Source organism: Elephas maximus, chromosome 3 (genome assembly GCF_024166365.1).
Source record: "Elephas maximus indicus isolate mEleMax1 chromosome 3, mEleMax1 primary haplotype, whole genome shotgun sequence".
NCBI lineage: Eukaryota > Metazoa > Chordata > Mammalia > Proboscidea > Elephantidae > Elephas > Elephas maximus.
The window spans coordinates 58,728,092-58,752,070 of record NC_064821.1 but is presented as its reverse complement, the minus strand read 5'-3'; the positions used below and the strand labels follow the sequence as shown (position 1 = coordinate 58,752,070).

The window sequence follows — 23,979 nt, the reverse complement described above, 5'->3', positions numbered from 1 at the left end:
GGTCAGAGTTCTTCAGCTTTCACGTATCTCCCTATTTATTTCAGATCCTATTTGCTACAGAACTTTAATGAAGAGGGAACATCTGAAAAACCTTCTAAGGAGAAACTGCATGGCTTTGCTGCTGTGTTGGCTATTGGCTCTAGTAAATGCAAGGCCAACACGCTGGGTAAGTGAGTGATGTCCTTTTGAATACTAAGTACTCCTACTACTCTCCCTCTCTACCTGTCTGCTGGCACTTACTACCCTACTGAAGTGTTTCTATGTGCCAAGCATTTACATAGGTTTATCTGTTTTGATTTTCATAGTAACCCCGTAAGGTAAGTGTTATTATTATCCTCTTTTTACTGATGAGGAAACTGAGATTTAGAGCAGTTATTTACCTAAAATCTTAAGCTTGTAAATGGTGGAGCTGGGAACTAAATCAAGATCATTCGGCTCTAAACGTTAGGGTATTCTGCCTTTAGCCCAGATGTTTGTTCTTCTCTTAGCAAAGCTGCTGCTTTGTGCTTGGAAACATCTCTTCCCTGGGTTAGAAATGATCTGGTAGAAACAGGATGTGGAATCAAAGGGACTTGAGCAGGATTGGAGTTAAGTGCAATAGTTAGGTTTACAGCCATTTGTATTTTCATTAATTTCAAGCTTTAAATACCCTCTTAATGTTCAGATAGTCTTACTTTTAGAAATCAAATGCCACTACTACAATGCACATTGTTCTTAATGTACATTAATGATCCTTGCCCTCAAACAGTTTTCTTAAGAAAACAGACCAAAGAGATACGTATTCTTAGAAGGGGAGCTGATGTTCAGTGGTGCCTTTAGCCTGATATATTAAGACTTGCCTTCACTTTGCATCTTGTTTTCCCATGTCTTCTTTACTTGTAATGTTATAAAGTGAATATGATGGGAAATGAAATTGGTGCAAGAGAGACTGTTAGCTGTTAAGCAGTTAGTTGGTTCTTAGTCATAATGCTGCTACTGAAGTATCTATCTAAGCTATCTTGGTAATTATTTTGACAGTATGGGCTATAGTGTTACCTTCTGCATTTGGGTTTAGCTTTTAAGATGCTGTATGTAGTTCCTTCTCATTTGTGATGATTCCTTGTTCTTTCTGTCACCTTTAGGTACAACGCTGGTTCAGAATTTACCGTCATCAGTGCAGGCTGTGTGTGAGTCCTGGAACAACATCAATACCAATGAGTTTCCCAACATTGGATCCTGGGTAAGTCTGTTCCAGGAGTAGAAATGCCGAATACTAGCCATTCTATGCTCTGTTTTTATTCTCTAGGCTTAAACTAGCTACCAAGAAGTCCTGGTAGTGCAATGGTTAAGTGCTCAGCTGCTAACCAAAAGGTTGGCAGTTCAAACCCACCAGTGGCTCCTCGGGAGAAAAGACCTGGTGATCTGCCCCTGTAAAAATTACAGCCTAGGAAATCCTATAGGGCAGTTATACTCTGTCATATAGGGTCGCTATAAGGTGGAATCAACTTGATGGCACAGAACAGTGCAACAGCAAACTAGCTACCAAGAGATCTTCATATGCTACAATAATATTTGCTATGGCAGAGTTGGGACCCTGCTGGTGCAGTGGTTAAGAGCTACAGCTGCTACCCAAAAGGTTGGCTGTTTGAATCCACCAGCTACTCCTTGGAAACCCTATGGGGCAGTTCTACTCTGTCCTCCTGTAGGGTCACTATGAGTTGGAATCGACTCGACAACAGTGGGTTCTTTTGTTTGTTTGGTATGGTAGAATCAATAATCAGTGCACTGAGTTTGCCAAATGTTGCCCATATGGTCCTTCTGCTAAGAAGTCCTTTACCAGAGGACAAATCACTTTATTTCTCTGAGCCTCAGATTTTTAACATTTTAAATACTGATATGAAGGTTAAATGGGAGAATACGTTAAGTTCCTAGAGTATTACCTGGCACATGGATTCTTAATAAGTATTACCTCCCTTTCCTTTCTCTGTTAGGTTGTATGTCAGATGTCAGGAATCTGCTCCTTTTGTCATTATCTTATGGAGCAGCTTTTGGGTTCTCTTAAGTTTTTAGATACTATTGAGTCTTCTGTCAATTTATCTTTGTGTGTGCTGTACTCAGATTAACTCTTAACAAATTATTCCATTATTAAAGTTCTTTGAAAAAGCTAAGTATTATAGTCTTGTTTGCTTTGTTATTGTGACCTCTGTTTATACTATCCAGAGCTGTAGTATGAGAATAATTGTAAGTAATGGAGGCTCAGATGTACTGTAAAATCCACATCCTTCTGAATGATTATAGACAATAGTTTTAATTATAAAAATTATACACTGAATTCTAGTTATTTGAAAAGTGGTGTGGGTAACTATTGGATTTAATTATTAACTTTGTACTAACTAAAATTTGTTAACTGCTTCTGCACGTGCCCTCCCCCCTGCCTTCCCAGGATGAATAACAGTGTGTACTTTGTGGAGGCCATTGTTTGTAAACCAGTGGGTCTTGGTTTTTACGTCAGTTTTGTTTTGTTTTTCCATAAGAGAATTTTTATCCAGGATATATGGTCCATTCATTCACATCTGTTTTGCTTCCTTTTAGCGCAATGCCTTTGCCAATGACACTATCCCTTCAGAGAGTTACATCAGTGCTGTGCAGGCTGCTCACTTGGGGACTCTTTGTGGCCAAAGTCTGCCTCTGGCTGCTTCCTTGAAACACACCCTCCTCTCACTGGTTAGGTTGACTGGAGATCTTATTGTGTGAGTACCTAGTACATAGCCTTAAGTGCTTTCTACACCTGCTGTTCAGTTTTAGCTAAAGGAAGACAATGAGGTGTTTTGTTTTTTTTTTTAAATCACTTTTTAATGATGCTTTTCTCACATGCTTCTTTAGCAAAGAGAGTCTGTTGCTTTAGAGTAGAGTATGAATGTGTTTACTCAGAGTGATTTTGACTTAGATCTGAAGGGCTGGAAAAGTACCTCCTCCCCCTTTTTGTGTGGTATTTTTCAGAAAAGGCATTTTGGGTTTAAATAGTGTTGTGATTTGGAGGTGCTCTGGGTTTATATTTTAAGGTGATAGTGACAGATTTATTTCAAATAATGCTTCTCCAGAATCATTGCAGGAGTTAGAATCTGCTGTTGTAGGGACTAGGGCAGGCCAGTGGCAGCACTGTTTTGTCTTCCTATACATAGGTGGGAGCCCTGGTGGTGTGGTGGTTAAGCGTTTGGCTGCTAACCGAAAGGTCAGCAGTTCAGATCTACCAACTGCTTCTTGGAAAGCCTATGGGGCAATTCTACTCTGTTCCGTAGGGTCACTATGAGTTGGAATCGACTCAATGGCAACAGGTTTATATGTAGGTCGTGGGCAAAGTTAGATATCACATTGCCTTAAAAGTAATCCAGAATTTTGGCAGTTCTTATAGAAAGGTTGTCTGGGATGGGTTACTTGTTTAGATTTCAGTTAACTTTCTTTTCTGAAGCCTATATAATGCTCTTTATATTGTTGATTTAATACTTAAAATTTTTTTTTCATATGAGAATAACTTGTTTTGATATAATAATGAAAAAGAAGAATATGAAGCTGTGTAATTATACCTTATGTAGAGAACAACTATCAAGGAGTAAAAGAGACTGGAATAGAAGCCCTCCCTCCCGTAAATAATTGAATTGCCCCATCCCTTTCTTGTAGCTTTTTGGAGGAACGTATTCATTAACGCGGTTCCCTTTTTCTTTGTTAAAGTTGGTCTGATGAGATGAACCCACCACAGGTAATTTGGACCTTGTTACCCCTTCTTTTGGAGTCAAGCACTGAGAGTGTTGCTGAGATCAGTAGCAACTCCCTGGAACGCATCTTGGGCCCTGCGGAGTCTGATGAGTTCTTGGCTCGAGTTTATGAGAAGCTGATTACTGGTTGTTACAACATTTTGGCCAATCATGCCGATCCCAACAGGTGAGCCTGATTGAGGAAAACAAGTTCCTGTGGCCTACTGCTACTGTCAATGAAATGTACTAATGATACTGACTTCTTTAGGTCCTTTAATAGCTTGTTTTATTGTCATTGTGCTTTTTTAACAGATAATTCTGTACTTGTGTACACTTTGCATTCACATGGAAATGCATGAAAGGTTGTTTGGAATCCCTTTTGTGACCATTCTTAGGAATAAATGTTAAGGAAATGGAGGGCTTAAATTTTCAGATTTGGAGATTTAAAATTAAATATTTCAATAAATGATTGTCAAGTGCTGTTCTTTTCTAATATTTCTGTGGTTGTGCTTTTTAAATGGGTGGCCTGTGTAATTAAGAGGTCCCAAAGCATTGTTTGACCTTGATGTTTTCGGCCATGTTGATGTAGAAAAGCCGTGAAGAACAGCTGAGTAAGCTGCAGCTTTACCCCACTAAGAGCTGTACGAATAAAGGGCCCAAGTATTGGGGTTTCCTCTATTTCTTTGTTGTTGAGGGGTCCAGGCTTTTGTCATGGGCTCCTTTTTTTCTTTTTCCCTTTCTTTCCTTCTCCTCCTTCCCCACCCCCAACAGGTAAGGAATTTGAGACAATTTAACTATATAGAAGTAATTTGTTCGAAGTGTATCTGCCCCCTAAAGAATTCAGGATTAGAATTCTGAGCTTCAGATGTTTTTGCTCCCCAATTCCTTAGGAGAGAGGGTAGTAAAATAAAATTCAAGTGCTGCTGTTAATTAGAATAAGTTTGAACTACGCCAATGATCCTTTGGACTCTTAGCCATTGACTGTATCAGTTATCTCAGATTTTGTGTGCCAGGCTTTATACTAAGCACCACCAATGCAAAAGTGAACATTGCCTTCAAGGTTTAGTCATAAACAAGTAAACCTTGAATTTTTAAAAATCAATATTAGGAAGACATTGAACCAAGCCTTATTTGTGTAGTTAAATTTTCTTTTTGGTCCTCAGTGGACTGGATGAATCCATCTTGGAGGAATGTCTCCAATATTTGGAAAAGCAACTGGAAAGCAGCCAGGCTCGTAAAGCAATGGAGGAATTTTTCTCTGAAAGGTGAGTTGTATTTTATTTAGTGAACATTTTTTGAATGTGTCATAAAAGCAAGGAGCTGGAAACAACCCAGAGGTCCATCAACTGATGAATGGATAAACAAAATATAGTAACAAAACTAGTATACATACCAAAAAAAAAAAAAAAAAGGTCACTGTCGAGTCGATTCTGACTCATAGTGACCCTATAGGACAGAGAACTGCCCCACAGGGTTTCCAAAGAGCACCTGGTGGATTTGAACTACTGACCTGTTGGTTAGCAGCCAGACTCTTAACCACTATGCCCCCAGGGTTTTTAGGATACATACAGTATAGTATTATTCAGGCATGAAGAAAAATGAAGCGCTCATACATGCTATGATATGGACAAACCTTGAAAACATTATGCTAAATGAAATAACTCAGACTCAAAAGGTCAAATACTGTATGATTCCACCTATATGAAATATCTAGAGCACGTAATGCATAGAGGCCAAAGTTTTTCGGTGGTTACCAGGGGCTAGGGAAGGGAGGAGTAGGGCATTATTGTTTAAGGGGCACTAGGTTTCTGTTTGGGGTGATAAAATATTTTGAAAATGGATACTGGTGATAGTTGCACAGCATGGCGAATGTGATTCATGTCATTGAATTAAACTTAAGACGGATTGAAACAGTAGATTTTTTTTGTGATAATACATTTTACCACACCCACACAAAGCAAGGAGCTATGTGTTGACTTAGGTATTCTTTCTCAGGGAATACTTAACAGCCTGCGTAGGTATCTGTACATTTGGGAGGACTTAGGGTTAATTGCTGACCCCCTGAGGTCATTAATGAGAAGATGATTTCATGGACACCTTGTGTTGCCTCACAAATGACCAGTTCCTCTAGAGGGATGAGATTGTGAGGAAATAGAAGTGGATACCTTTTATGTGAGGCTTAATGTGATTCTTTCATTTTTTTTTTTTTTTTTTTTTTGTCCCTTCCTGCCTCCCAGTGGAGAACTTGTGCAGATAATGATGGCAACAGCCAATGAGAACCTGTCTGCTAAATTCTGTAACCGAGTTTTGAAATTCTTCACCAAACTCTTCCAGCTGAGTGAGTGACAGCTTTTGGTAATCTTCTTATGGGAACTTTGATGTCCAGTTAATACTGTGCATATCTTCTGCCTGAGTTTAACTACAGCATGAAAATACTAACAAGTGGAGAGAATCCCTCAGAAAGTTTGGAGGGAAGTTGAAAACCTGCCTGAAGCCTCTTCCCCTTTCCTGGCCTTACTTTTCCCCTTGCCCTTCTTCACTGACCCTAGCCTCTCGGTCTGTCCCTAGCTGAGAAGAGCCCTAATCCGAGCCTTCTGCATCTCTGTGGCTCTCTGGCACAGCTGGCTTGTGTAGAGCCCGTGCGTCTCCAGGCCTGGCTCACCCGCATGACTACGTCACCCCCTAAAGATTCCGATCAGCTGGATATGATCCAGGAGAACCGGCAGCTGTTGCAGTTGCTGACCACATACATTGTTCGGGAAAACAGGTAAAACAACTGTATTTATGTCATGTGTCCCTAACCACCCCAGAAATACATTGAAAATATTTGCAGTTCTCTTCATACATCAGTCTTAACATATTCATACCTCCTGTCTAGACTCAGTCTGGCATAGCTCCTTGATATTTCCCAGGGAAAAACTTTTGGAATGACTTGGCCTGTCACTTGGAACAAGAGTGAATGTTTTGTGCTTTAGTAGCCCAATTCCAAAGCTGGGATTAGTATATATAGTCATAAATTCAGTGTTTAATTTAGAACTTATACATTTAGAAGTACGCAGAGTCAGATTCTTGTTGATGACTTACCAATTTTTTATCTGTTTTCTAATAGCCAAGTTGGGGAAGGTGTTTGTGCTGTGCTTCTAGGCACCTTGATCCCCATGGCAACAGAGATGCTGGCCAACGGTGATGGAACTGGCTTCCCTGAACTCATGGTTGTGATGGCAACCCTGGCCAGTGCAGGTCAAGGTGCTGGCCATCTTCAGCTTCATAATGCTGCAGTGGACTGGCTGAGTAGATGGTAAGATGATGAAATTGGAGGAATCCATCCGTAGGTCACAACATTGCCCTTGGAGAAGAGGGTGGTAATTGCAGGTTACTTTCTTTGTAGTTCAGAGTGAATACAAAAGAAACTTGAATCTCCACCTTTTTCCTTGGGCTGAGGGAGTGGCCAATAACTGTCTACTTTAGACTTAATCTTCATTATTAGTAGAGTGCTCATTATTCCCAAGAGAAGTCTTTGGAGAAATGTAGCAGTTATCTGTGATGGTTCTAAGACCAGAGTGCCCTGAGCCTCTGATTAATACATAGTTATCTAAGAATGCCTTTGCTTCAGGGTCCACAAATTGATTCAGGGTTCATGAAAATGCTTTCTTCCTTTGATTCCCTGTATGATTTTATGTCCCTCTTCCCCCCTTTTTTCTTTGGGACAGTAAGAAATACCTATCACAGAAGAACGTGGTTGAAAAACTGAATGCCAATGTGATGCATGGAAAGGTAAGCAAAATGAGAAGTGCCAGCAGAGTTAGGGAGTAAGGGTACAAGATGATTATCTGTGGTCAGGTGGAAGTCTTTCCTTCATATTGGTTTCTGTCCCTGGCTGTCCTTCAGAGGATAAGGCCTGCAGTCTCAAAGACCTAAAAATGTAATTGCTAACTGCATGTTCCCAGGCCTCTTCCAGGTGTGAGATTTGATAGGAAGGAAATATTGTGGTAAACAAACATCCAACAGAGTCCTTCTTAAAATGTAGTGAGTTCCTGTTTTTTTCAGATATTGCTGTACTGTGGAAAACCGTCCCCCTGCTCTTTCCTTGGAATTGCCCACTGTGGTTTAATATTACATGTGATTACAGACTACCTCCTCAGCTCCAGTCCAGATGCTGGAATTATTTACTTTGCCTGAGGGTTTAGGCACTGTGCGAGAAAAATGGTTTGAAACTGATGGAAAACCTGCATTTAGGCATTTTTTCCCCTATTTGACCTAAGCACCTGACATAGGTGGCTAAGAGCAGACAGCTGGCCTTTGAGTCCTCCCATGGTGCTGTTCATTTCTGCCTCCTTTTTAGATAATCTTTATCCTTTCAACACTGAAATGTCAGAGTGCAGAGTAAACCCAAACCCAGTGCCGTCGAAGGTACTAACAAATCTGAGGTTTTGATGCCAGATTGTTGGTTTTAATTAGGCAAGCACAAACCACCTGCAATGGTTTGCTAGTAAGTTTTCACTTGATCGCTGAAGTTACTCCTCCCCTACTGCATTGGTTTAAAACCCAACACTTAAAACGTTATTCAACAATGGTTTTTAAAAAAATACTAGCAGTGCGGAAAAAATGCTAATGAGAGCCTCTTTAAACTATTAGTCTAGTCTTTTCTTGAATTTTTTCTGTATTTTCTCTCCATTCTCCTAGTTTTAATTTTACTCTATCTTATATAATTTTGTAAGGAGTTATCTTTGTGGTTAAGAATGAATGAATACATACTAACTCAGTACTATTGACCAGCTATATGTGGACATGGTATTAAAACCTGGGGAAGTAGATAAAGATATGTTGTTTTTCTTCTCTGCTTTTATATCATTCCTCTGACCTTGAGATTTATTGGAAAAAGGCTGAGGAAACATAGTTTACATAATAATAAAATACGGAGAACTGAGGCTTCTGTGGTGTCATGGTCTTCTCTTGTAGCATGTGATAGTCTTGGAGTGCACATGCCATATTATGTCTTACTTGGCTGATGTCACGAATGCCCTGAGCCAGAGTAATGGGCAAGGCCCAAGTCACCTCTCAGTGGATGGGGAAGAGCGGGCCATTGAGGTGGACTCAGACTGGGTGGAGGAGTTGGCAGTGGAAGAGGAAGATTCTCAGGCTGAGGATTCAGTAAGTACTAAGTAACCTCAGGGTTAACCTCTCAAGGTAATGACTGACTGGCACTTGCAAAACTCATGCTAATAAGCCTTTGGATTTTTAAAAATGAGTATCCAGAATGTAAATTCTTGGACTCTTTTTTTCCAGCCCCTGTGAGCTTTAAAACTTCCTAGTCCATGTTGCTTTCTTCCAGTTTATATAACTAATGCCAGACTCTGGCTTTCTAGGCCTTCAAAGCAAACCATAGGGATCTAATAAGGAAAGGATTACTTAATAAGCATATACCTTTTTTCTGTCTGGAGGCACTTGTCCTGCCCTTTCTCAGTGTTTGCACCCAAAATGGAATTTCAGGGATGAGTTCTTCATGGGGATGGTGTGAGCACCCTTGTAGAGAAAGCATAAGATTTATTTTTTCTTAACTGCAAAACCCCTAAGGTCTTGACCTGAAATTATAGCAGATTTTCAGCTTGCTAGTTATTTCCAGTTGGGGCAAGTTTCTGTTTGCCATTTATGAGTGAACTAGACAGTCCCCATAGGGTATTGAAGCAGGTATGTTTTTGTGGCTATCTGGTGATGTATTTCTGATTAAAAAGACTCATTACTTTTGAAGGATGAAGATTCTCTTTGCAATAAACTCTGCACTTTTACCATCACACAGAAAGAATTCATGAACCAGCATTGGTAAGAATAGTTGTTTTTAGGTGAGGGTTTGCCAGGCCTTAATCATTGGGACTTCTGGGCTCATTTTCTGCTTCATGTTCTTCATAGGTACCACTGTCACACCTGCAAAATGGTTGACGGGGTGGGTGTGTGCACAGTGTGTGCTAAGGTTTGCCACAAGGATCACGAGATTTCCTATGCCAAGTACGGATCCTTCTTCTGTGACTGTGGAGCCAAGGAAGATGGCAGCTGTTTGGTGAGAGATTCCGAATATTCACTGGGATATAAAGGGTGATTTGTTAGTGACAGAAACAATTAAGCAAGCTGAAAAATCTCCATATCGCTTTCATGGTGGCCTGGATCTAGAAATAAGTTCTGGTTCCATCACTGATTAGCTGTACAGTCATGGCCTAAGTACTTTGCTTAGACTACTAGAACTGGCAAGATCCTTAGAGATCTTGTAGTCAACTTTGCTTAAGACTGCCCCAGAATTTCCGATGTTATAATCAAGGCCTGATTCTGCGAATGGGTAAAGAATCAGATATTAGGTGAGTTTAATTAGTTGAATTTAGGCCTCTGGATATAGTTTAAATGCTTAGCCAATTACTCCTTTGGGTTAGATTTTCCTCCAAGATGTTAATTCATCTGTGCTTCATGGCAAGAGCCTGGGGCCTGTGACTTTTTCTGTCTCTCTGTCCCTAGGCACTGGTGAAGCGAACTCCTAGCAGTGGCATGAGCTCCACCATGAAGGAGTCCGCATTTCAGAGTGAACCTAGGGTTTCAGAGAGCCTGGTGCGCCACGCCAGCACCTCTCCAGCTGACAAGGCCAAGGTCACCATCAGTGACGGAAAGGTTGCTGATGAAGAGAAGCCGAAGAAGAGCAGCCTGTGCCGCACAGTAGAAGGCTGCCGGGAGGAACTACAGAACCAGGTGGGGCATCCTGATGGTCTCTAGTGCCGTGGACAGAGTTAAAAGCTTGACAGGTTTGTTTAAGTGTAAATAATATGCCAGGCTCATCTTGTTAATTCCGTAGTAGTGGGACTTGTAATTGTTTTCTTCTTTTTCTAAGTTTACCCATTTTCACAGTGAGAACGTGAATACTGTGTTTTCAGTCACTACCTCATAGGGAAGGATTTGTAACTGAGGAATATTTTGGGGGATTTTTGGTAGGGGGTTGGATTTTAGTTGTATGTTGCTCTAGAGCACTTTTTCTTGGCTAGGATTCCCCATCTGAAGCACAGAATATAGAAGATGATTTGAGTGACTGCTCTCAGTTCTCCCAGGGTGGTAGTAACTTGAACCATTCTAGATGCATAGGTGAGAATTACATATGGCGGATGCCCTCAAGCCTTAGGTTATCTATTTGGGACTTGTTGTTTGCACAGATTGCTCTAGAGTCAGTAGCACAAGAGTGTGTTGGCTGTTTTGCTAGGAAGAGGCTGGAAGGTTTTATTTATAGCAGGAATCAAGTACATTATAACTTGAGAATGAGATAGATGCTGGCTAGAATAGAAGACTGGAAGTGAGGAAACTGGACTCTCAAGGTAGCTACTGATATTGTGAAGGTATTATGAGTGAGACCCAGTCTTTCTCTCTCTTTTTTTTTTTCACTTGTGTATTTGGATTTTTCCCAGGCCAATTTCTCCTTCGCTCCTCTCGTGTTAGACATGCTCAATTTCCTCATGGATGCCATTCAGACCAACTTTCAGCAGGCTTCTGCGGTGGGGAGCAGCAGCCGGGCTCAGCAAGCCCTTAGTGAGCTGCATACGGTGGACAAGGTGGTTGAGATGACAGACCAGCTGATGGTGAGTTTTCTCAGGGTTATGAAGTCTAGTGGTTGTTGAGATACCAAAATGAGCCAAATACTCTAAGAAATGTACTTAGAACAGTCAGTCCCTGGCCATTTAAAACTTAGAATCTAAAATATCATGACATCCCCAGATTGTATGAACAGTGTGAAAAGTCAGAATTTGAGATATATCTTCAAAAGGAAGGAATTCAGAGGTCATTTGGTCCAACTCAGTGACTAAATCCCCCTTACAGCAGTTGGTAAAAATATATAAACTCCCAAGATATGGGAGACTCCATTTTGGGGCAATTATAAAAGAAATTTCTTCTATATATAAAATAGAAAACCTCCTTACTTTATCTTCTTCCCTAAGGTTTGTTTGACTTAGAAAATGATGTTTGTCTTCTACTATTTGCCTTTCCTCTAGTTCTTCACATTTCATGGATTGTTAGTTATAAGTCATTATCCATTTTAAAAACATGCTGCTCAGAACTATTGTATTTCTGGTATGGTCTGATTGGCCTCTTTGGCAGCAATATTAAGTACAGTCATATCTCGGAGATATTGCAGGTTTGGTTCCAGACTATCACAATAACTCAATAAAGCAAGTCATACTAATTTTTTGGTTTCCTAGTGCATATGAAAGTTACGTTTACACTGTACTGTAAGTCTGTTAAGTGTGCAGTCATGTTATATCTAAAAAACAATGGACATACCTTAATTACTTTTTTGCTAAAAAATACTAACCATCATCTGAACCTTCAGTGAGTTGTAATCTTTTTGCTGGTGGAGAGTCTTGCCTCAGTGTTGATGGCTGCTGACTGATCAGGGTTGTGGTTGCTGAAGGTTGGGGTGGCTGTGCCAGTTTCTTAAAATAAGAGAACAATGAAGTTTGTCACATCGATTGACTTTTCCTTTCACAAAAGATTTCTCTGCAGCATGTGATGCTATTTGATAACATTTTACCCACAGTAAGACTTCTTTCAAAATTGAAGTCAGTCTTCTCAAACCCTGCTGCTGCTTCATCAATTAAGTTTATGTACTATTCTAAATTCTTTGTTGTCATTTCAATAATGTTCATAGCATCTTCACCAGGAGTAGATTTCATCTCAAGCAACAGCTGTCTTTGCTTGTCCTTAAGAAGTAACTCCTCATCCGTTAAAGTTTTATCGTGAGATTACAGCAATTCAGTCACATCTTCAGGCTCTGTTTCTAATTATTGTCCTCTTGCTGTTTCTGCTATATCTGGAGTTACTTCCTCTATTGAAGTCTTAAACTCCTCAAAGTCATCCATGAGGGTTGGAATTAACTCCTTCCCAACTCCTGATAATGTTGGTATTTTGACCTCCTCTCATGAATCACGAATGTTCTTAATGACATCTAGAATGGGGAATCCTTTCCAGAAGGTTTTCAATTTACTTTGTCTGGATCCATCAGAAGAATCACAGATCCATCATAAGAATGACTATCTATGGCAGCTATAGCCTTACGGAATGTATTTCTTAAATAATAAGACTTGAAAGTTGAAATTACTTCTTGGTCCATGGACTGCAGAGTGGATGTTTCATCAGCAGGCATGAAAACATTAATCTCCTTGTACATCTCCATCAGAGCTCTTGAGTGACTGGGTGCATTGTCAATGAGCAGTAATATTTTGAAAGAAATCTTTTTTTCTGAACAGTAGGTCTCAACAGTGGGCTTAAAATATTTAGTAAACCATGTTGTAAACAGATGTGCTGTCCTCCAGGCTTTGTTGTTCCATTTATAGAACAGAGTTGATTTAACATAATTCTTAAGGGCCCTAGGATTTTTGGAATGGTAAATGAGCATTGGCTTCAATGTAAAGTCACCAGCTGTATTAGCCCCTACCAAGAGAGCCTGTGTATACTTTGAAGCTCTGAAGCCAGGCTTTGACTTGTTTCTAGCTAGGAAAGTCCTAGATGGCATTTTCTTCTAATATAAGGCTGTTTTGTCTGCGTTGAGAATCTGTTGTTTAGTGTAGCCCCTTCATCGATTATCTTAGCTAGGTCTTCTAGATAACCTGCTGCAGCGTCTACATCAGCACTTGCTGCTTCCCCTTGCACTTTTATATTAAATGGAGACGGCTTCTTGCCTTAAGCCCCACGAACCAACTGCTTGTAGCTTCAAAATTTTCTTCTGCAGCTTGCTCACTTTTCTCAGCCTTCATAGAATTGAGAGTTAGGGCCTTGCTCTGGATTAGGCTTTGGCTTAAAGGGAATGTTGTGGCTGGTTTGATCTTCTATCCAGACCACTAAAACTTTATATCACAAATAAGGCTGTTTCACTTTCTTACTGTTGGTGTGTTCACTGGAGTAGCACTTTTAATTTCCTTCAGGAACTTTTCCTTTGTATTCACAACCTGGCTAACTGTTTGGTGCAAGAGGCTTAGCTTTTGGCCTGTCTCGGCTTTCGGCATGCCTTCCTCACTAAGCTTAGTTATTTCTAACTTGATTTAAAGTGAGGGATGTGTGACTGTTCTTTTCACTTGAACACTTAGAGACCATTGTAGGGTTATTAGCAGGCCTAATTTCAGTATTGTTGCATCTCAGGGAATAGGGATGCCTGAGGAGAGGGAGAGATGGGGGAGTAGCCGGTTGATGGATCAGTCAGAACACAAAACACTGATCGATTAAGTTCGCTGTGTTATATGAGCACAGTTTGTGGCGCCCCAAAACAGTTACAATATGACATGAAAGATCATTAATCATAGTATTAGTAGTGAAAAAGTTTGAAATATTGCTAGAATTACCAAAATCTGACACAGAGACACGAAGTGAGCACATGCTGTTGGAAAAATGGCGTCGATAGACTTGCTTGACACAGGGTTGCCACAAAGCCTTCAATTTGTAAAAAACGCAGTATCTCTGAAACACAATAAAGCCGAGTGCAGTAAAACAAGGTATGCCTGTAAAGGAAAGTAAACCGTCAGCAATTCCAAAAGGGGAGTGTAAAATATTTTGAGAGGGGTGCATGAATATCTCATAAGGCAGCTCTTTTTAAGGAAAGACTTTTCACATGGAAATACACATACACAGAGATTTATATTCTGGTATCTTATTAAAAATCAGTCACAGTTTTAGAGTAGAATGTAAATTTTTATATATTAAAGATCACATTAAAAATTATTGGGGTTGGTGACCCATAAAGCTGCTGGCTTTTAATTTTGCCAGGTAAGATCAATGAAGAAAAATTCCATCTATTCTCACCACCATTTCATAAAAGAAAGGACATTCTAGTCTTTTGTGTTAATTAAATTTAGCTTTATGGAAACTTCACTACATGGTTCTTATTGAACTGAAAATAACTATGACAAAGACATGCAGCATCTGTGGATTGGAGGTTGGAATCCATTGCTTTAAAATGATTAAATTGTGCAGTGTCTCAATCACATGAATTGTATATGAATCCACTGATTGTTTTTCAATGTAAATATCTTCCTGGGACCTTGATCTTACTTGCCTTATCACCGACTGCTCTCTCTGTTTGCCAGGTTCCCACCCTAGGCTCCCAGGAAGGTGCCTTTGAGAACGTTCGGATGAATTACAGTGGAGACCAGGGCCAGACCATTCGACAGCTCATCAGTGCCCATGTGCTCAGGCGGGTGGCTATGTGTGTACTCTCCTCCCCACATGGGCGCCGCCAACATTTGGCTGTTAGCCATGAGAAAGGCAAGGTGGGTTCTGTAATTCCTTACCATTCATCTTAGGTCTTGTCTGAGTGCTAAGCAAAACAGTAGATGGCCACACCCACTAGATTGACTGTGTGGGAAAAAGTCCACTGAGTTCCAAGCATGCTTTAGGGACAGATCGCAATAAGCTCTTCTACCTAAACCCTGAGTTATTTGATTAGATCTAGAACCAGTATAATTAGGATAAAGACTGTTTCAAATTAGTAAATTCCCACTCAAAACATAATCTTCAAGCCCCCAAGGAAAGGTAACCACCAGCAGTTACCTAGGACAGCTTTGCTCCCAATCTTGCCCAGTTTGGTCACTCTGAAGGGCACAAGCCGAGAGGCAAAAGAGACAGATCTTCGCAGGAGGACTTGGTGTTCCTTCTTTAGTCCTTCCTTGTCATCCCACCCCTCTGAGGATACAGGGGAGTTTGTGGTGTTTTATAGAACTGGAGGTTAGAAGAGTGCCAGTATCTTAACTTATGCTTTTCTGTACTCTGACCTGTCCATCACCAGTCCAGTTGTTTAAACCTTCTCTTAAGTGAAAACCATACTAGAGAGATGAATAGTCCTTAAAACAGCTCTAAAATACTTCCAGAAACAATTTCATAGGAAAACAGAAAAGGATAATATTACATGGGAGTTGTTTAACTATTTTATGAACTGATTATAAAAAGAGAAGTTGGCTTTATTTTTCATCTGTTTTATCCTCATTGGAAGGAGGGACGTGCCATGCCATTTAGCCAGGAGAAATAGAGGCTAACATTGGTCTAGGTCTTATCCATGAGAAAGCCTAATATCTATACTGAGGGGGCTCTTATTACTTGCTCTGGTTCATTAAGAGGACTGGGGTTAATAAATAATTGTTTCTTTACAGATCACCGTTCTGCAGCTCTCTGCCCTCCTGAAGCAAGCAGACTCCAGCAAAAGGAAGTTGACCCTGACCCGCTTGGCTTCTGCCCCAGTTCCCTTTACTGTTTTGAGCCTCACTGGAAATCCCTGCAAAGAGGACTACCTTGCGGTTTGTGGGCTGAAGGTAAAAGTTTTGAGCCAGGTTTGGTTACCTTGAACTGTGGACCACAGTCCCCGTCTTTCTTCTGTTCTCAGTATCACTTTTCCTGTCTTATTGTCAAGATTAAAGTATGAGAGCCACTGGAATGCAAAAGAAATCTTTCTCTGAATTTCTTCCAAGTCTTCTTGTTGGAAATAATCTTTGTGTGCTTTTGAAACTTGAATATGTTGCTAGACAATCTATCAGAAGGCAGGGAATATTAGGAAAGAAAAGGAAACACTGGAACTCTGAAATGAATGGATTAGCCTCCTTTCTAAATCATCTTTTCTCCATTTTGTTCCTTAAACTGTGTGCAGGACTGCCATGTGCTGACCTTCAGTAGCTCAGGCTCTGTTTCAGATCACTTGGTGTTGCACCCCCAATTAGCAACAGGGAACTTCATCATCAAAGCTGTGTGGCTACCTGGTTCACAGACTGAGTTAGCAATTGTCACGGCTGACTTCGTCAAGGTACAGTTATAGCTTTTTGACGATACTGTCCTAGAATGCTTCTGCTTTTAAATGGCCCAGAATGTCTGGATCTCCATTGTGTGCTGGATTCTCTCAGAAATGGGGGACCATTAACATTTTGTTGCCTTTTGTTACGTTGTAGGCAATATGAAACTGGTTCTAGTTCTACCCCTACTATAGCAAGTATACACGTATTGTAAAAACTTTGTTTATGAGTGTCTCTCCCCTACTAATTTCTTGAGGGAGAGTAAAAAGTGATTTGGTTCATCTTTATATACCAAGTGCCTAACACTCAGTAGGTGCTCGTTGAATGGAAAATGCTCATTGAGTGGAAAGTGAATGTCCATTACTCACCAGTTGTGGGTCTTTGGATTCACCAGGGTATTTTGCAGGTGGGACTTAAATAGAGCTCCTTTATTTAGTCTTTCTTTTTTCCATGCTGCAGATTTATGACCTGTCCGTTGATGCCTTGAGCCCAACTTTCTACTTTCTCCTGCCAAGCTCCAAGATCAGAGATGTTACCTTCCTTTTCAATGAAGAGGGGAAGAACATTATTGTTATAATGTCTTCTGCTGGTTACATCTATACTCAGCTCATGGAAGAGGCCAGCAGCGCCCAGCAGGGACCCTTCTATGTCACTAATGTGCTGGAAATCAGTCACGAGGACCTGAAGGTTAGAGCATGTGTTGCTGTTTCCTGCTAGTCCAGATTTAGTTTAGCAGCTCTGCTGTTATTGCTTCTAACTTTTTACTTAATAGCAAAAAGCAAAGGACTAAACTTATTCAACTTGAAGTTCCTTTATTCTCATGGTCTTTGTAGGATTTGCCCACAGGGATCTCATGCTTAGAGTCTGAGAGTACAATAATCATGGCTTAAAACTAGTAACTAGAAGAAGCTGAAAGCTGCTACCTAAGGCATCATGGCTAGCTAACGCAAATGTGTGTCTTTATCCTGACAGGACAGCAATAGCCAGGTGGCAGGTGGCGGTGTGTCCGTGTACTACTCCCATGTGTTGCAGATGTTGTTCTTCAGCTACTGTCAAGGCAAATCATTTGCAGCCACCATCAGCAGGACTACGCTGGAGGTGTTACAGCTCTTCCCCATCAACATCAAAAGGTGGGAACCAGTGTTTAGTTAAGTGTTGGACTTCCACGTACCCATATCCAACAGGAGCTCCCCACCTCTTTCCCAAGTTCTGCTATCTGTTACAATTCTGGTTAGACAAATTTTTTTTCCAGCAGTTCTCTCCCTTCCCTGCTAGGTGTCTTTAAAATAAAGCAGCATTTAGGTTTGGCAGGTTGGTCTGTCTGTGATGGTTTGTGTCTACCATGGAGGGGTAGTTTGGGGGACCGCTGTTACTCAGAAGGAAAACCTATAATCAAAGCAGCAAATGAGATTTTAATATGATTACCAGATTTTGAGAGGGGAACACAAATTTCTCCTTAGCGCTCATCCTGCGATTACGCTCTTTAAGTTTCCCCTCCTGGTGAAATTTAGTAGTAAATAAGACATGGTATGAGAAACAGGGCCATGGCAGGAGTTGGGGAGGTATAGACTTTCATCAAGTTTTCAGATAACAGAGGGGTGTGTGAGATACTGGAAATTTTATTTAGGGAGGAGGAAGAAGAGGCTTAGGGTCTCTTCTTGTCTTTCTCATCTACCATTGGAGTACCGTTATAGCACTTTCTCCCTGGCCACTGTTTTGTGAGTTACCTGGTTTGAGATGAAATTAAATGGATACCAATTCACATATAACCTGATGTGCTTGGTAGTTCTTATAGGACAATGAGTCATCAGCCTTAGATGATCCATGCCCTAATGCAGTTGACAGCCTCTAGGCACATAGGGCCACGTATTTCTCAGACAGGGGAGCCTAGCAGTGGGGATTTTAAAACAGGCTGCCTACCAGGGGTGCACTTTGGGGTATATGAGAGTTATCCATGGCTCGAAATAAAACTGAGACCTGTGGATAATTAGCGTCACTGGACAAGTATAATACTGCAGAAGCCAAATGTTTAGTCAGAGGATGGTCTTTAGGTTAAGAAAAGAACTGTTAGATGGTGGTTGATACGCTAACTATGTCCTGTTTTGTTGTCTGCAGTTCCAATGGTGGCAGTAAAACTTCTCCTGCCCTTTGCCAGTGGTCTGAGGTGATGAACCATCCTGGCTTGGTATGTTGTGTCCAGCAAACTACAGGTGTGCCACTGGTAGTTATGGTGAAACCAGACACTTTTCTTATCCAAGAGATTAAGACTCTTCCTGCTAAAGCAAAGGTCAGTACCAAATCTTCCCATCACTTTGATGTGAACCTGGTCTATTTTTACATTTGTGTGACTTCCCTTGTCTCTCAGTGGAGACCTACAGTAGAATTTTGATCCCTTTTCTCCTAGACTTTTCTTTGTCACACCTCTCTACCCAGCAACTGACCCTGAAACCAATTGCTTCTGTGCCTGTTGCTCTTTGTGGATTCTGACCTGTATGTATGGGAGATAATGCCCTCCTCTGTCTCCTTTTCCTCCTAGATCCAAGACATGGTTGCCATTAGGCACACGGCCTGCAATGAGCAGCAGCGGACAACGATGATCTTGCTGTGTGAAGATGGCAGCCTGCGCATTTACATGGCCAATGTGGAGAACACCTCCTACTGGCTGCAGCCATCCCTGCAGCCTAGCAGTGTCATCAGCATAATGAAACCTGTTCGAAAGCGTAAAACAGCTACCATCAGTAAGGCCCCTTCTCAAAAGATGTCTGGTGGAATGGGAATGGCAGCCTTAGAGATGACTGAGAATAGACTGTTGTAAATAACTGAAGAAACGATGACTGTCCTTCTTGCACATCTTGTAAGATAAGAGTTATGTGCTACTTAATCCTTCAAAAGCAGAGTCAAGGTTCCTCAGGCCACCAGTGCTCTGTGCAGCTTTCAGAGACACGTACAAATGGCAAGCACCCATTGGCTGCCATTTTCTGGTCAGCGGTTCTTCTTAGGTGCCTAGTAGAGTGTGGTTGAGAGCTTCTTTTCTCTGGGATTAGGGAAAATGGCTTGCCTGATTTGAGGTGTAGGTCGGAACTGATTGAGTAGGATCCCTTTCATTGGTGAATTTCCTACTAAGTAGTGAAGAATCCATCACGGGTCTTGTTTCTGACTGGTAGAGAACTCTCCAGGGAAGTTGAAGGCTGGCATTTAGGAGGGAGTGGATCCACTGCTTAGGATTATCGTATTACCTGAAATTTGCTCAAAATTCCATGTTAGGGATATTGGTGTAGCTTATCCTCCTGAAAAGAAATAGCTTCTGTTGTCTAAATAAGCCAACTATGATAGATCTAATTGTTACTCACTGTACACCTGATGCCAGATTTCCTTGTATTGCTGAGTCATGTTGTGGTCAGGGATAATAACTTTCTAAGACCTAACCACATGTAGGCATTGTGCTGATGCAAACATTATATAGCAAAACCTGCAAAAGCTAGGACCTGTGTAAGACCGAAACCTGTCAGAGAAGGAAAACTCAAATATTTTCCACTAATACAGAGCATTAGAAAAGTGGTCAGACTGCCCCGTCAAAGGTGGAAAACTTGTGAGACCTGCAAAAACAAGGCAGTCCCATCGAGTTCCAGCTCTCACAGATTTCACTGCAATCCAGTTTGCTTTAAAAGGTTAGAGTGTGTAAGTGTGGCTTAGTCTGGAGGGAGTCTTTACCTGGAGAGTGGGAGCAGAGGTGGTAGAGATGACACATACCAATGCTCTCTGGCAATCAGATACTGTTCTCCACAGCAACTCGCACATCTAGCCAGGTGACCTTCCCCATTGACTTCTTTGAACACAACCAGCAGCTGACAGATGTGGAGTTTGGCGGTAATGATCTCCTACAGGTCTACAATGCACAGCAGATTAAGCACCGGCTGAATTCCACTGGCATGTATGTGGCCAACACCAAGGTGAGGACAGCACTGGGCTAGGTTCAGTCCTTGGGTTGGACTCATAAAAAATATGTCCTTTTAGAATGCAAATGTAGGCTCACAGTGACTAACTCTTGATTGTAGTGAAATGGTTCCTTGAGTAAATGAATATTCTCACTCATATGCAAAAGTTTCCATTCCATAGCCTACGTTTCCTCCATTACCAGCAGGGTTATTGTGTAGAGGGTAACAGGACGTTGTTAACAGTGAGGAATAGAGAGCCTGAAATGAAAGAGAATTTACCCCTTGCCTCTGTTTTCCTGCCCTTGGAAGCAGCAAGTCATTACTGGGGAGTTAAAAGAAGAAAGGTCTTCACCTAGGATCACACAATGAGACAATGTGAGAAGAAGGATTAAAACCTTGAACTTAAGAAATCTTATGAGTTGTCTGATGTGTGTCTTCTCTCCCTACAGCCTGGGGGCTTCACGATTGAGATTAGTAACAATAACAGCACCATGGTGATGACAGGCATGCGGATCCAGATTGGGACCCAGGCAATCGAACGGGCCCCATCATATATCGAGATCTTTGGCAGGACGATGCAGCTTAACCTGAGTCGCTCACGCTGGTTTGATTTCCCCTTCACCAGAGAGGAAGCCCTACAAGCTGATAAGAAACTGAACCTCTTCAGTGAGTCACCAACCCCTGGTGCAGACTATATCCTTCTCATTGTGACTGCTGAATTGGGGCCCCTGGTTTGTGGCTCATCAGTGTTCTGGGAACCCTCTGCCATCAGGAAACTATGAGCTTCATTTGAGATATAAGGGAGGCAAGGTGACAGGAAGGGGGCACACCTGAGAAGGGAGGGGTAAAGATAGGGTGAAACTTGGCTTAAGTATTCACTTGCATAATGTTGGGTCAGCCTCGCTGATGGGGCTGCCTTGGGTTTAGGCAGAGAGGGGTAAGATTAGCATGTGAGATCTCAAAGCTTTCTTAAAGCGCAGATGAGTGCCTCAGGTCACACATCACTGAGGTGTTGAGCAATGGCAATCTTGCCTTGCTGTAGAAAACTTGAGCCCCTCAGAGTACAAGTCCCTGATCCTTTGATAAGGCTGGCATTTTTCTTTATCATTTACTGTCCACCTGTCTGATATCCTTTGTCCTAGCAATAGTTGCTGTTAAGTGTGAATGATATGATCTGTACTGTGAATAAAGAGAGTGCTTAGAGACCCCTGGGGCTGGGAAATACGATTTCCTGAGCGTGAGAGGTTCATTACAGTGATACTAGGGGGCTCTTCTGTGTGGAAGACTTAACAGGCATTTGGTCCATGGAACTGTTTCTACATGTATTCAGCACCTGTGCATGACTAAAGGGCTGCTGAAGCCTCAGGATATAATTCCTCTGTGACTGTAGAATCAATGTGATTTGCTACTTTGCCCAAACTGGTCTGGTCTTCTCTTTGGAAGGGGTGGTGTTAGCCCTTTAGAGAATGTGCTTCCTAAAGGCTTTCTTGCTTTTTACAGTTGGGGCCTCGGTGGATCCAGCAGGTGTCACCATGATAGATGCTGTAAAGATTTATGGCAAGACTAAGGAGCAGTTTGGCTGGCCTGATGAGCCCCCAGAAGAATTCCCATCTGCTTCCGTCAGCAACATCTGCCCATCAAACCTGAGTCAGGGCAATGGCACAGGAGACAGCGACTCAGCTGCCCCCACTACCACCAGTGGAACTGTTCTGGAGAGGTACCAGCACTGTCAGGATGACTTCCATGTTCACCGTTTTTCACTCTTCCTGCACAACCTCCCTGTCTTTGAGAGTCTGCCTTTAAGTAACTGTCCCAAGTCTAGCCTGTGCTCTTCTAGTTTCCACCCAACTGCCCACATTTGGTATCTCCTTAGTGTACAGGCAAAGCCTAGAAGACATGCTCATAGCCCTGGGGCTTCTGTACCTTCTGTAACTCTTTGGAGTAGCCAGAGGCTGCAGACTAGAAGGTGCTTAAGCCAATTTTATAGGTTAGGATCCAGTCTTGCTGAAATTACAGGGAAAAAGCCTCCCTTCCATTCCGATCTCATCATTTTCTCATCTTTCTCTGCAGTAGCTACTTATGTGGTAGTAACACTGCTAGCAAGAGGCTGCTGCATCCTATGGCAGAGTTCAGAGTCTCCTCAAATCTCCCTGCAGTGGCATCCTTAAAGCATTATGCTTGGCTTTGTTATGCTAGGTAGCTGCTGGTTTGCCAAGGTAGATGAAATAATTCATGATGTAAGATGTTGAGTTTCTTACATTATAAGTCGTAAGAGTAGCCTTGCTTGGAATCACTGCCTCCCACCAACAGCCTTCTCTCTCTCTCCCCCAACTTTCTTTTTTCGTTTCTTTCTCTACCCTATCATATATGGTTTGCTTAGGGTGTGTTTCCAGGTTTCTCTGAGCTTCACATTTTTTTTCCTTTTTTTTTTTTTTTTCCTTTGCTTCTCCCCAAAGTTCTGAAACTGAGTCCCTAACCAAGCTGGACCGGTTAGTATGCCCTTTTTCTTTTCTCTGCACGAGTGAGTGTGTGTCAGAGAGCAATGTAACCAATGGTGTGGCTTTGCGTGGATTCCGCTTCTGTTTAAGAGTCTTCCTGCTTCTTTCTGTTCTGGTCATTGCATGGCTGCAGAGCTATCCATGTGTAAAAAAGGAGCATACGGAGGATTGTCAGTACACATTCAGTGTTGGCCGCTTCAGGCTCTCTCTTAGCTCTGTTCCTTACCCCATTCCTCTCCTCTCTCTTTACAGCCGATGGGGTAGGGGGTGGGGTCAGGAGGTAAGACAAACAAAAAAGTCCTATAATCTGATAAGCAACCAGAGAGGTTGTTCTGCCCAATTTTGTTTTATGCCTCAGTTCCCTCTTCCCTAGTCCTTTACTGCCTTCCTTGGCCCCTTACCCTTTTCTCTCACACTGCCTTCTTAATCGATATTTTCCTCTATCCAGAGCTTCAGCTGTTAGGATGTTAGACTTTCTATTATGGCACGTTAAGGTCAAAGGAGTAAGCCCTGGGGAGCATATTACCTTGGTACCCTTTGTCATAGTTGGGTTTCCTATTCCCTCCCTAAGGGATACTTGCAGTTTTTTAAAGGTGCTTTGTACTACCCCTTGAATGTTGGCAGTGGCATGTACCTGAGAATATGGTTTGTCCTTTCCCATATACCTAGGGACTCACAGGAAATGACTTTATGCGTTTTCTTGACAATGTAAGTAAAATATAACCGTAACCTTCCCAATCTAAGAAGACGGCTTAAACCTTTCCCTTTGTGTATCCCTTTGCCCGCTGACCTATGGGCACCTGAGCTACAGGTCCCATTGCATCAAGACCGTTAAACCAATCTCAGTGATCCCTGCCACAGGCAGCAGAAGGAAGCGCATTTATCCTCTTTGAGAAAGAAAAGCCCCATCCTTGAGTTGCGGATTATGAACATAGCCTCAGGTTGGTCTCTGAGTAGGAGCCAGGTTTCTTCTGGCCTGTAACACAAGGAAACGATATGCATGGTGCCTGTGGCAGGTCTTATTGTG

General features: G+C 41.8%; 1 protein-coding gene across 8 annotated transcripts in view; it reads left to right on the top strand.

Moving 5' to 3' along the window:
• The window catches only part of UBR4 (ubiquitin protein ligase E3 component n-recognin 4), a 140,281-nt gene that overhangs the window by 37,765 nt on the left and 78,537 nt on the right, over window positions 1-23,979 (top strand). For 6 of the 8 annotated variants that reach the window (XM_049878096.1, XM_049878101.1, XM_049878097.1 and 3 more), the window contains exons 26-50: window positions 45-166; window positions 1,122-1,219; window positions 2,572-2,729; window positions 3,709-3,918; window positions 4,895-4,996; window positions 5,969-6,069; window positions 6,300-6,498; window positions 6,841-7,029; window positions 7,442-7,505; window positions 8,691-8,882; window positions 9,481-9,551; window positions 9,639-9,786; window positions 10,233-10,460; window positions 11,165-11,335; window positions 14,831-15,013; window positions 15,890-16,048; window positions 16,381-16,533; window positions 16,979-17,206; window positions 17,492-17,649; window positions 18,635-18,806; window positions 19,056-19,257; window positions 20,306-20,469; window positions 20,904-21,120; window positions 21,955-22,171; window positions 22,911-22,943. In XM_049878096.1, the coding sequence (XP_049734053.1) occupies window positions 45-166; window positions 1,122-1,219; window positions 2,572-2,729; window positions 3,709-3,918; window positions 4,895-4,996; window positions 5,969-6,069; window positions 6,300-6,498; window positions 6,841-7,029; window positions 7,442-7,505; window positions 8,691-8,882; window positions 9,481-9,551; window positions 9,639-9,786; window positions 10,233-10,460; window positions 11,165-11,335; window positions 14,831-15,013; window positions 15,890-16,048; window positions 16,381-16,533; window positions 16,979-17,206; window positions 17,492-17,649; window positions 18,635-18,806; window positions 19,056-19,257; window positions 20,306-20,469; window positions 20,904-21,120; window positions 21,955-22,171; window positions 22,911-22,943 (3,939 nt within the window). The remainder of the gene's footprint in view (window positions 1-44; window positions 167-1,121; window positions 1,220-2,571; window positions 2,730-3,708; window positions 3,919-4,894; window positions 4,997-5,968; window positions 6,070-6,299; window positions 6,499-6,840; window positions 7,030-7,441; window positions 7,506-8,690; window positions 8,883-9,480; window positions 9,552-9,638; window positions 9,787-10,232; window positions 10,461-11,164; window positions 11,336-14,830; window positions 15,014-15,889; window positions 16,049-16,380; window positions 16,534-16,978; window positions 17,207-17,491; window positions 17,650-18,634; window positions 18,807-19,055; window positions 19,258-20,305; window positions 20,470-20,903; window positions 21,121-21,954; window positions 22,172-22,910; window positions 22,944-23,979) is intronic. The other 2 variants (XM_049878102.1, XM_049878098.1) reach the window with 1 other exon arrangement.